At 36.4% G+C, this 11,787-nt stretch overlaps 1 protein-coding gene across 1 annotated transcript in view; it reads right to left on the reverse strand.

Annotated features, from left to right (window-relative positions):
* The window catches only part of LMCD1 (LIM and cysteine rich domains 1), a 66,110-nt gene extending 54,609 nt beyond the window's left edge, over nucleotides 1-11,501 (reverse strand). The window contains exon 1 of the mRNA XM_081939018.1: nucleotides 11,280-11,501. Within this exon, the coding sequence (XP_081795144.1) occupies nucleotides 11,280-11,306 (27 nt within the window). The 5' untranslated portion in view covers nucleotides 11,307-11,501. The remainder of the gene's footprint in view (nucleotides 1-11,279) is intronic.
* Nucleotides 11,502-11,787: the final 286 nt, after the last annotated feature.

The following is an 11,787-nucleotide window of genomic DNA, read 5'->3' on the forward strand; positions in this document are numbered from 1 at the left end:
GAGAACAAAATGCTGCAAAATATCTTGGAGTTATTTAGCACAGTTGACTTGGGCATTACACAAGAATAAACTTCACCTAAACTAAGAACTATTTTTACAAACTTAAAAAAACAAAATCCTTAGAAATGTACTAAACGTGGAAACTGCTCAGCCTATATGAGCATTGAAATAAAACATATTCTTGGTCTCTGCACATCTCTAACATCTACTCAAACTCCACTTGCTTCTAGGTTTAAGACACGTAAGGTGAAATATTTTGCCTCCATTTGTATTTCAGTCTTCTCTTGCCAGATTAACTACATTTAAACATTGCTACATAACTTGATAAAGGGGCCGTTACACGTGAACTTCAAATTGTGATTATTTGTTTTACTCCTGTGATTATTTGTTTTATAGCCCACTTTGGGGGGGGGGGGGGAAGCAATGAGTACCTCGTGGAGACAAAGGAAATCCCAAATGTCTTTGAAATAATACAGTTTTATCAACCAATCTGGAATTGGGCATCATGTTTATTCAGGTGACATCTAACCCCAACTTTATTCCTGAAGGTAACTATGACCACACCGTTTCCCCAAAATTAAAACCCAGTCGGAAAATAAGTCCTAGCATGATTTTTTTTCAGGATGCTCGTAATATAAGCTCTACCCCAAAAATAAGCCTCAGTTAAGATTGTCAGCCAGACCGATGCATTTAGAACCGTATTTTCCCCAAAATAATACCTAACTGGAAAATAAGCCCTAATGCATCTTTTGGAGCAAAAATTAATATGAAACCATGTCTTATTTGGGGGGGGGGGGGAGAAAATCCAATTTTGACAATTAGACTAACCACTCCATAGAGCTTTATTCCATGGCATTTGAAGCAAAGCCAACTTTTATTACATTTGATTCATATAGAAAATTAAATTTGGCATGTCTTTCTGTACCTTCTTTAACAGACTATATCACTGGAAGATACCATTGATAGCATTCCTCTGTGGCTATTCCTGCAGTAATAATTTAAGAAGCCCCAATCTCTTGTTACTGAACAACAGAATAACAGAGTTGGAAGGCACCTTGGAGGTCCATTTAAAGATGTAAGCTATTTTATATTCCTAGGCAGGCAAATTGATAGAGGTGTAATAATTGGCATTAGTATAAAAATGGAAGGATTGGGAGGTAAGATGAGCATCCGATTTCTCTTCTCTAGGACATACATATTAATGCTCCTGTGCTGGAGTAAGCCAACCTTTCCTGCACTGAATGTACCCATGAAGTTATTCTGACTTGAAGAACAGCCACATAATTAGCCTATCCCAAAAGCTACCTGCATAGAGACCACATCACATTATCCTTGGAAGTATTACAGTTTGCAAGTTAAAGCTCATAAACTGAGTTCAAAATTCTCTTTGCACAACAGGCTAATCGGGGTTACCTACTCCTGGTTCACTGAATTACCCAAATTGCAGAGATCTGTAGAACACACTGAATCACAAACTGGCTGTTTTAGCCTACTGTGTTATACAAACCTAGCTACAACCTGGATTTATGAGGCCAAGATGCAACACAAAGCCAGCTGTGGAGCTGATCTTAGGGCATAATCATTTCAAGTCTGACTATTAGGATACTGGCTTTAAGAACTCCCTATGACAAGTTTCTCAAGCCAACTCTCACCATGCTCTTCATTCCATTATGGTGGCGTCCAGGTTATTTTAACCCAACATTAATAGTACTCCCATTACTGTTTACCTAGTCATTTGATGTTTAGGATGCCTCTCATTTTATTTGGATAAAGAAGGTTGTACACTCCTATTACATTTACATTCTAGACAGTATTTTACGGCATCATCATCTTCTCTTTGGAAGCAAAATTCCAACTTAGCTTCCACTTTGGTTACATTAGTTCAATTTTCCACACAGATGACCTTGTATTGTCCCCCTCTAAATGTATAAGATGCCCACTTTCCAAAACAGTACTAGACAAATGTAAAAAGCTCTATTAATGGAAGAAATATGAAATTATATTGTTAAAACCAAGGACTTAAACTCTTCCTGTATAGTCTTTATATAAATATGCATTCTAAGTTACATATCTCCAAATATCAACACTTTTTATAATCTTACTTAAAACCAGTTGCATAATGATTATGTGACTGCTTTTTGGGTACTTGACAACTGGATTACATTTATGACAATATCCAGTGTCTGAAGATCATGTGATCATGTTTTATGACTATTTTGCTGTTTGCTGGCAAAGATACCCATTGGATGAACTGCATTTAGATTGACGACTATCTCATTCACTTAAAAACCATTGTAACAAGGCATATGGTGATTTGGTGACAACCACAAGGACTTATGACCAACATTCCAAGTTCTGTTGTGATCATAATTAGTGGTCTTCCTGCATAAAAGGGGAGGTTCCAAGGACAAAACTAGTTTTGAAGGCTTTGAGGGAGAATGAAAGAGAAACTTGGGAGGGGAGGAGAAGAAGAAATGGAACACGGTACCTACATTTTGAATCCCTAACCCCAAAATAAGCCCCAGTTAAGATCGTCAGCCAGACAGATGCATTTCCCTTTCTTGTTCAGCCTCTTCCAACGTGTGAAGCGGCTTCTTTCTTGTGAGTGCTGGGAGGAAAGTATTACAATGTTTATTTTCTTATACAGACCAATGACCTTTTCACTGTCTGAATTAACTCCTTTTAATTCGAGGCCAGAACTCCCTCTCACAACTCCACAGCCAATCAGATGAGTGGGTCTAACTTTTTCAGCCAATGACAAGCAAATCATTCCCTCAGGTCCTTAGGCTTCTTTTAACCTTTTGAGCAGATGGCAGGGTCATGCTAAGTTCCCGATGAGGAACGCATTTACCAAATCTGCTGTCTAGAGTTATTTTATCAGTGAGATGGGTAGCATGTAAATTTAATAAATAAAATCTTTTTCACATGGTGTCTGAACATGGAGGTCGAAACTCCCACATCCCTATTTCACCTTTCATGGGCTGGCTGATAAACGTGCTGAAACAACAACGTTTATTCATTAAGACTAAGGGGAAAGGGGTGGATGGGGAGCCGGAAACATTGTTAGATCTTTAATTCCCAAAATAAATTACTATCTGGTTGGAACAGATGAAGTCATTGCTTTAATCAAATGTTTTATGTAATTAAAAAAATGAAGCCATGGTAACATTTGTTTGGTTTCCTCCAGAGGAGAAGAAAAGGAGAAGAAAAGAATGAGGTGGGAACTGGAGGAACTAGTATGAGTAAACTTCGTTTGGCTAAGAATGATCTATGATCTGGGGAAATCATTAAAATACTTGGGCAGAATTATGCCATAGACATAATTATGCTTAGAGAGTTGTGCCAAAAAAAAAAAGGGTCCTTTTGTCATCGAAGGATTTGCAGACCTTGCAATAGACAGTTCAGTAAATTATCAGCAATTATTATTACACTAAGGAAAATACAATTTATGAATCTTTAAAAAAATGGTAAATACACATGTATATATTAAATAGCCTTTTTTTCTCCTTTTGTTTTATAAATAAATTTCCTACTAACTTTCTATGGGAGGAAAAGTGATCAGATTTTGTAGGGTAACAGTCCAAATGTTTCATTTTTGCTTTCAACAACAAGCCTAAACTTAAGAAAATATGTACATAGCTATAAAGTTTATGATTTGATAATATCCCAATTCAAGAGGATTATGTTTTTTTTATTTTCTTTTTCTTCCGTTGTTTAATCCTTTTTAGACATTTAAGTATGTAAAACATTCAGTGTTGATTTCAATGGGAGTGGCATATAAGGTTTGTAAAATAAATAAAAAATACAATAAATATGAAACCACACTGAGAAAACAGAAAACTCAATTCAAACAACAAAGCTTTCTATTATGAAGTTAAAATATGTTTTTGAAGACCTTTAAACGTAGATCAGAATAATGACCCTTTTCTCTAGCCTATGCATTAATCATGTTTATATGAAAAACCTTAAACCAAACCAGCTATTTTAAGTTCTTAATACATCGCTTCTCAAATTTCTTTCACATGTTGATGAGAAAAATGTAAGAAACCAATTTCATGCTAAGTTTTTTGCTCAAAATTGTAAACTACTAGTTAAAAATAAAGTGTTCCAATATCTCAAGGGTTGCCAGAAAAAGAGGGAGTCAAGCTATTCTCCAAAGGACCTGAAGACAGGACAAGAAGCAATGGGTGGAAACTAATCAAGGAGAGTAGCAATCTAGAACTAAGGAGAAATTTCTGTGAGAACAATTAATCAGTGGAACAGCTTGCCTACAGAAGTTGTGAATGCCACAACACTGGAAGTTTTTAAGAAGATGTTGGATAACCATTTGTCTGAAGTGGTGTAGGGTTTCCTGCCTAAGCAGGGACTTGAACTAGAAGACCTCCAAAGTCTCTTCCAACTCTGTTATTCTATTCTTGTCTGAAATCACTTCATTAGTTTATCCCTTTTAATACAGAGGAGGTATCTCCTCTCTTTTTTTTTTAAGAATTTTTTTTATTTTTGATTAAACAAACACAACACAACACAATAAAATAATGTTTCGTTACATATTGTAGAAGTGTACCGATTGGTTACAAATAACTTTCGTGCATCTCTTCCACAATCATTACTTATAATTCATATCACATTGTATATTTTAAATCAAAAGTCTTTATATATCTTACTATCAACATCCCACAATTCTCATTTGACTATAATTGTTTTAACGTCCTTTTGCATAAAATAATCCAAAATTGAAAACACAACCAGATAATGACATTTCATTAATTATTTCTAACATCATCCAATAACATTACACTTTTATAACATGTTCTAAGAATTAATTATGATTGATAACAAAATTTCTAATCCTCTTTTCCAAGTCGCTGTTTACTATTTGTATCCCAATAACTTTTATCGAGCCAGTACATATATATATTAAGTATATCCCTTGTCATTTCATTATTATAATTGTTATTTATTAATAAAAATTCATTTGCTAATTATATCAGGTTTCTCTCTTCAAACCAACACATGTGTGTACATTGTTATCATTATCATTTATTTATTTAATATATCACTCTAAAGATTACTAAATTACTAATCACTAATCATATTGTAAAAGTGTGTTGATTGGTTACAAATAACTTTCATGCATCTCTTCCACAGTCATCACTTATAATTCAAATCACATAATGTATTTCAAATCAAAAATCTTTATATATCTTACTATCAACATACCACACTTCTCATTTGACTGTGGTTGTTTTAATATCGTTTTGCATGAAATAGTCCAAAATTAAAAAACACAAGCACATCGTAGCATTTCATTAATTATTTCTAATATCATCTAACAACATTACCCCTTTATAGCATGTTCTAAGTAAAAGTTAATTATGTTTGATAACAAGGTTTCTAATCCTCCTTTCCAAATCGCTGTTTACAATTTATATCCCAATTCCTTTTATTAAACCAATACATAAAAATTCATTCACTAATTATATCAAATTTCCTCTCATCAAACCAACACATGTATGTACCTTATTATCCTTATCAATTATTTATTTAACATAGCACTCTGGAAATTACTAAATTACTAATCACTAATTACTAAAATTAACTAATTTTTTATTATCAACTTTCATATATCAGCCTGTATCCTTCCAGTAATAATACAGTCTTATTTCTTTTGTCATTTGTGGAATTGATCTTCTATTTGTTTCCTTAATAAAAAATTTTGTAGACTTCTCTCAGCAGCTTTTTGCTTGTAGCATCACTTAAGTAATCTTGATGCCCTCCATGTGCTATCTTAATCAGCTTATCTTTGGTTGTCAATCTTGCTTCTGAGAAGTTCTCTCTCCTTAAATCCATTGTTTTTCCTCTTTTTTCTTCTTCCATGCCTTGGTATAGTTCCTGTCGATCTAATTCCCTTTTCCATACTCCCCTTTTCCCACTTTCAAACACGTTCACTCCACTGGTAAAGTAATCAGTTGTCTTATCTTTATAATCATTTTCCCCTTCAATTTTTGGGACTCTGTCCCTATCATTTTTTGCTGTTAAAAACTCTATTTTTTCCATCTTCTTCTCAATTCTCTCTGTTATTTCCAATAAGTTTTGAATTCCAGCCAAGATGTTTTGCAAAGTTATTGTTTCTTTTGAATATTGTGTTATTTTGGCAAGCTGATAGATACTGCCACTCTGGCTTTCAAGTCTTCTTATATTAAATTAGCTTAAACACAAGTTCATTTATGATCTTCAAAAAAGAAAGTTCTGTTTCTTTTTCTCTCCCACTGCCAATAAGACTCTCAAAGTGCACCTGTGAAAACAATTCATGCCCTTGCTTATCACTTTCTATAAACAAGTTGTCAAGCCTCGAGTTACAAGGTCAGTGAGAGCAAAAGGAAAAGGGAAAGTGCATTGTTTCAAAAACTCAAGCCTCTAGCCTCCAAGTGGCAGTATTGCTCCCACTCTCTAATGTTATTTCAAACTTAAAAGAAACAGAGTTCTTAAATAGAATTAATAGCAAGTAATAAAAGTCCTTGTTGAAATAAAGAAGACGACTTTAATCCATAGGTTGAAAAATAAAAAATATCGAAGAAAAATTTGTCCGTTCTCTTTAAAGAAAAAAGTTGCAAGCACTTCAATCCACAAAGTAAAATTCCAAAGAAAATGAAACACATTATCCAAAGCAATCCAATATAGATTGATTTCGCTGCTCTTTTTCTTCCGCTTTTGGATTTAATTTAACTTAAAAAAAATTTGGGAAGTCTTTTCCAAAACAGTAAAGTTTCCTCATCAGATGGACACTTTCCCTTCCCTTCCCTTCCGGAGCCATCTCAACTTCATCAGCCTGGGGCTGGACATTTTGTCGCCGGCTTGAAGAACTTGTCTTGGATCGATCAGGGACTTTGCGGTGTCCCTGAGATCAGCAAGACGTATTCTTCCTGTTCACCGTCTCTACAGGACGGTTTAGGTCCGATTGGACCACCCAGTGACAAAAGTATAGGCAGCAGTCTCGGAGCATCGAGACCGCACGTCCGTATCGTCACGACATTGGCTCCTCCCTCCGGGATATCTCCTCTCTTATTGTTTCTATTTCCTGCCTTTTTTCAGCTATTCCGGTCATTATTTCAGTTATTTTTATTACAAGAGTTTCTTTCCACTTAGCAACTTCCAGCAGGCTATGAAGTCAGTATTTATTACTATAGTAAATTCCTGGGGTGTTTGGATAGCTCTGTTCATATAATTCTCTGCCTTGAACCATTAGCTCTACTGTGGCCTTCATTGGTTAAGAGCTCCTTCCCTAGAGAAGTGCTTCTCCCCCTACCAGAGGACAAAAGAACATCTCTGTAGTCCCTGGATCCAAAAGTCATTTCACCTCCTCCCCATTGTCACATATTACGCTATAATCTCCTCCACACCATTGAACCATTGAAAAGTGACCATGGAAGTTGCAGATTTCATCAGGTGGTGACAAATCTAGATGTTGCTGTCCCTGGTAGGGATCTTTTGCATCTTCCATCCATGGTGGTTCTTTGTGTGAGACTTCTAGAATATCTCTTTTGGTTTCACTAGAATTTTCTGTCCCCTGCATTTGTATCTGCTTAGTTTTCCCGTCAGTAAATCATCCTCAGCTACTGTAAAGGAAACTACTGGAAACTATTTTTGTAGACATTTCAGGGTGATGTTAGTGTATACAAAAATGTATTGGACCTGGCAATATTTGCATAAACTGTTCTTCTACAACCTTCTCCTGGGTGCCTTAACCTGGCTTCAGCCATTTTTTCCTTAGGTCCCAAGAGTTGTAGATACAACCTTGAAATGGCTGTGGATTTAATATTTCATTCTTTCATATAGGTAGTGTTTCATTTCCTTCACCCCTTACAAGGTGTCAAACTCAAGGTCCATGGGCCGCATCCAGCCTGCAGGGCTGCCCTGGAAATGGCAAAGGACCAGCCCACGGTGCTTCTGCCAGTGAAAATGGTGCTTGGGAGGGCCGAACGCTCAGGGCTCCACAGGCACCCCCAACATGAGTGATGTTGAGCTGGTCACTCACACTCTGGCCATACTCCCCAACGCTCCCAATGTCAAACAAACACAACCACGATGCAGTCCTCAATGTGTGTTTGACACCCATTGCCTTACAACCATGGATAACAAATGCAAAGAGACTAATGCAGAGTCTTAATGTAATCATCCTTCTGGTGATCAAACAGGGACTTACCCTGGCCATGCATGTATATCCAGTTACAGGATGAAACCATCCTTTTGATTATTATAAATAATGCCTCTAACCTTGCGGACCTCTGGAAAAAAATAGCAGAATGAACATAGTTCTGTGAAGAGAAGAGCCAATGATTGCAGAATAAAGAGTAGACCGGCTCTCTGATAACCCTTCTCAGGACAAGGAGAGAACTTGAGATTGCCCACAAATGTGCCATAAAGCTGCTTGTGAGGAGACTGCAAAACAGTGGTCTTTAATGGGGTATCTTAGAACTTATAAAATGGTGATTAAAACTTTTGATTTTAGAAAGTTACGAATTGACTAGGAGTCCAAATAAATTTGAAATAAGATTTTGAAATTACTTATAAAGAATCATTCCTATGGGAAAATGTTTTTTTTTACAAAAAACCCATAAGATTTTAACAATTAGATCACTAGAATTAGATTACTAGAAAGATTACAATTAAAAAGAACAATTGCATTCAACTTACAATTACAGAATGAAGTAAAGTATTTGAATATTAGACATATTAAAGGATATTTTTGATCAATGGATCCTGAAATTAATTTTAAAAATACCTTCATTTATAGATACCCTGTGTCTATAAGATGTTATGGAAGAGAAACAAATTATTTCTCACAAGACTGGGATCAAGTGGTTTGCCCCATGAACAGTAAGGAAAATGGTGTAACTGGCTGATGTTTTAACAATTAAAAGGGATAATTTAAATAACGAACCAAAAGAGTGGCCTGGATAAATTTCCTACATTGCATTTACAAATGCAGCTTGTTAAAGTTTTAAAGAATTGTTAAGTCAAAGAAATAATGGAAAGAGCTGAAGTTATACAACATTATTTGAAGTGAGTAAAAATTAAGATTAACAGTTAAAGGGAGGAATATAACATTGGTTAATTTGATCAAGGTTAAATATATGTTATTTCTTGTAACTCTTACAATAACTTTTGCTGACATCTCTGCTGTTGAAATGATGCTTTATGGAATTGTTTATATATAAGAGAAATGGGAAGAAGACATTTTTTAAAAAGGTGATAAATTACTAAAATTTATTGTTTATATTTGTATAAAGAGTATGAATATTACATTTTTCCTATTTCTCCATTTTCCTCTTTTGTCCTACACCTTTTATTCTTCCTTTTTCTCATTTTTCAGTTTGTATTAGTTTTTTATTGTAATGATGCTCTTCAATAAGAATATTGTAAATAATGACTAGACATCATATATTTCACTATTTTAGGTATCTTTATTCTGTATTTTTTCCAACTAAAGTAAGGAAATGCTACTTCTCTGGGAAACAGCTTTTTTCATGCACATTCCTATTCCTAATACTAACACCATTTGTAAGAACTCGAGTTGGCACAAATCACAGAGACTTTATTGCATTTTGCTCCACTGCAAAGTGTTTTATTATCTAAAAAGGAGTCTTGGGTTTAACAAGAAAACTTTTTTCTGTTGTCTAGTTCTATCTTTATTCACATCTATCACTATAATCCTAAACCTAACTCTACATTTTTTTTAACTTTACAATTTTGCATCCTTGGATTTCCATTACTACCCTTTGAGTACAAGCCCTAGATTTTTGGACTGAGATCCAGGCAAAATTATTTGCAATGGCTTTCAAAGTTGAAGCTCCTTTGAGTACTAAATTCACTCTACTTAAATTATATTTTTATTTTTTACATTGGAGCCATGGTAAAAGTTAGGAGGCTTCTCCCCAGTCTCTCTGCTTTGGGAATACATTTTTAGAAAGCAGACTTACTTGGAAGTAAATTCCTTTTTTGCAGCTACTTTTTAACTCCTAGGAGAAAAGTGTTCAGCTGAATTGGCTTTTACAATCTGCCTGAGAAAATCAAATTACAGTTCATTCTGATTTTGGTTTATTTAATGCCAGATTCTGTATGCTCAAGCACCTTAGCCTATTGTCTACTTTGGGAACTGACTTGGGTTGTTGGATAAAACTCCCATTGTTTGATCATTACATTACCATCTCTCACCACCCAGTTCTCTCACCACACACTTAATTCAACTACTGGATTTGACCTATTCCAATTCTACCTAAATTTTCTTTCATCACCCATCCCTTCCCTCATTCCCACACTTTTTTCTATCCCTCTTACACAGCTTCATTTGGGCGTGGTTACAAAAAGGGAACAGTGGAGTCAAGGTCCTTCACTCCTCATATCAGTTGTGTTAAATGAACAGTTTCTCAGGAAAAGGAAGTAGGAAGCAGATCAACACAGCTGTAGATCCTTTCATATATTAATTTCAAAACAATCCTGTGTAAAACTTAAACCCTCTGTTCACATTTCCTGGAAATGAAGCCCTAACAAACATAGCAAGACCAAAAGTTTGAGATTTACTTAAAAAGATGTACAGGATTTCAGCCCATTCCTGCAGAATTTCCCTACTGAGGATTATTGCATAAAGGGGAAAAGTAAAATGAATATATGGGTGCATATTATAGTGCCATAGGTTTGATTCATGGCTTTCTATTCCCCATATTTCTAAAGGAAAACAGACTAAGATGTTGAAATAATCCAAAATCCTCATTCGCATGATACATTTTGTAACCTTGACCACATTCTACAAGCACTCCGGGAGTCCAGGAACCAGGTCAAAACTCTAGAACTAAACAGACGACTAGCAAGCTTCCATCTATTCGTGGGTTACTGTTTTATAACATTAGCAAACTCAGGTAATTGCTTTAAAGACTTAACACGTAGAAAAGACTGGCAGCGTACGTACCAGCTGCTGCGGTTACCTATGTTGACTCTCCCGGATAAAGTCTAAGGCAGTGTATTATAGGCTACCTACAAAAAAGGACACTTTAGACACCTCACTTCTCAAATAACAACGGCAGCTCCTCAAGGAAGGTCCAGCTGCGCCGTTTTACAGAGGCTGGTTCAAAAAGAATGCCCATTGAGCGCAATGAGGTTTTCCTGCAAATGAACAGGTTCGCATATATGAAAAAAAAGCAGCTGTCCCTCTTTAAAAACTTTGCGGGAGAATGAAAGAGAAACCAAGGCTCCCCGAAGAAGAAACGGGGCAAGGCACCTACTTTTTGAATCCCTGAACTCAGATCCATGGTCCCGCTTGCTTGCTTCCCTCCGTATTCCCGTGTTCCCTCCGAGGTGAATCGGACCGCCGCCAGCAAAAGCGCCTCGCTGCAGCGATTAACAAGCGACTTGTCTGTTGCCGGGTGTCAGGAGGAATTCGGATTCAGCAAGTACCACGAATTCCACTTTCTGATCCGGAGCGCTAATCTCCTGGCCGCCTGAGCGAAGTCCCTTTTATAATTGGAACCCACAACTCCCTCTTACAGCGCCGCAGCCAATCGGGCGAGCGGCTCTAACTTTTCCAGCCAATGAGAAGCGAATCATTCGCTTCAGGTCCTTAAGGCTTGCTTTGAAACCCACGCTGAGCAAAGGGCGGGGTGGGTGCTGCGTTCCAGCTGGGGAAGGCGTCTGCCACATCTGTTTCACGTGGTGTCTGAACACGGAGGCCGAAAGTCCCCGAGTTCATTCATTCAGGACTGGGGGCGGGGCGGAGCTGATGATATTATTAGC

Source organism: Natrix helvetica (genome assembly GCF_964273705.1).
Source record: "Natrix helvetica genome assembly, chromosome: 1".
Taxonomy (NCBI): domain Eukaryota; kingdom Metazoa; phylum Chordata; class Lepidosauria; order Squamata; family Natricidae; genus Natrix; species Natrix helvetica.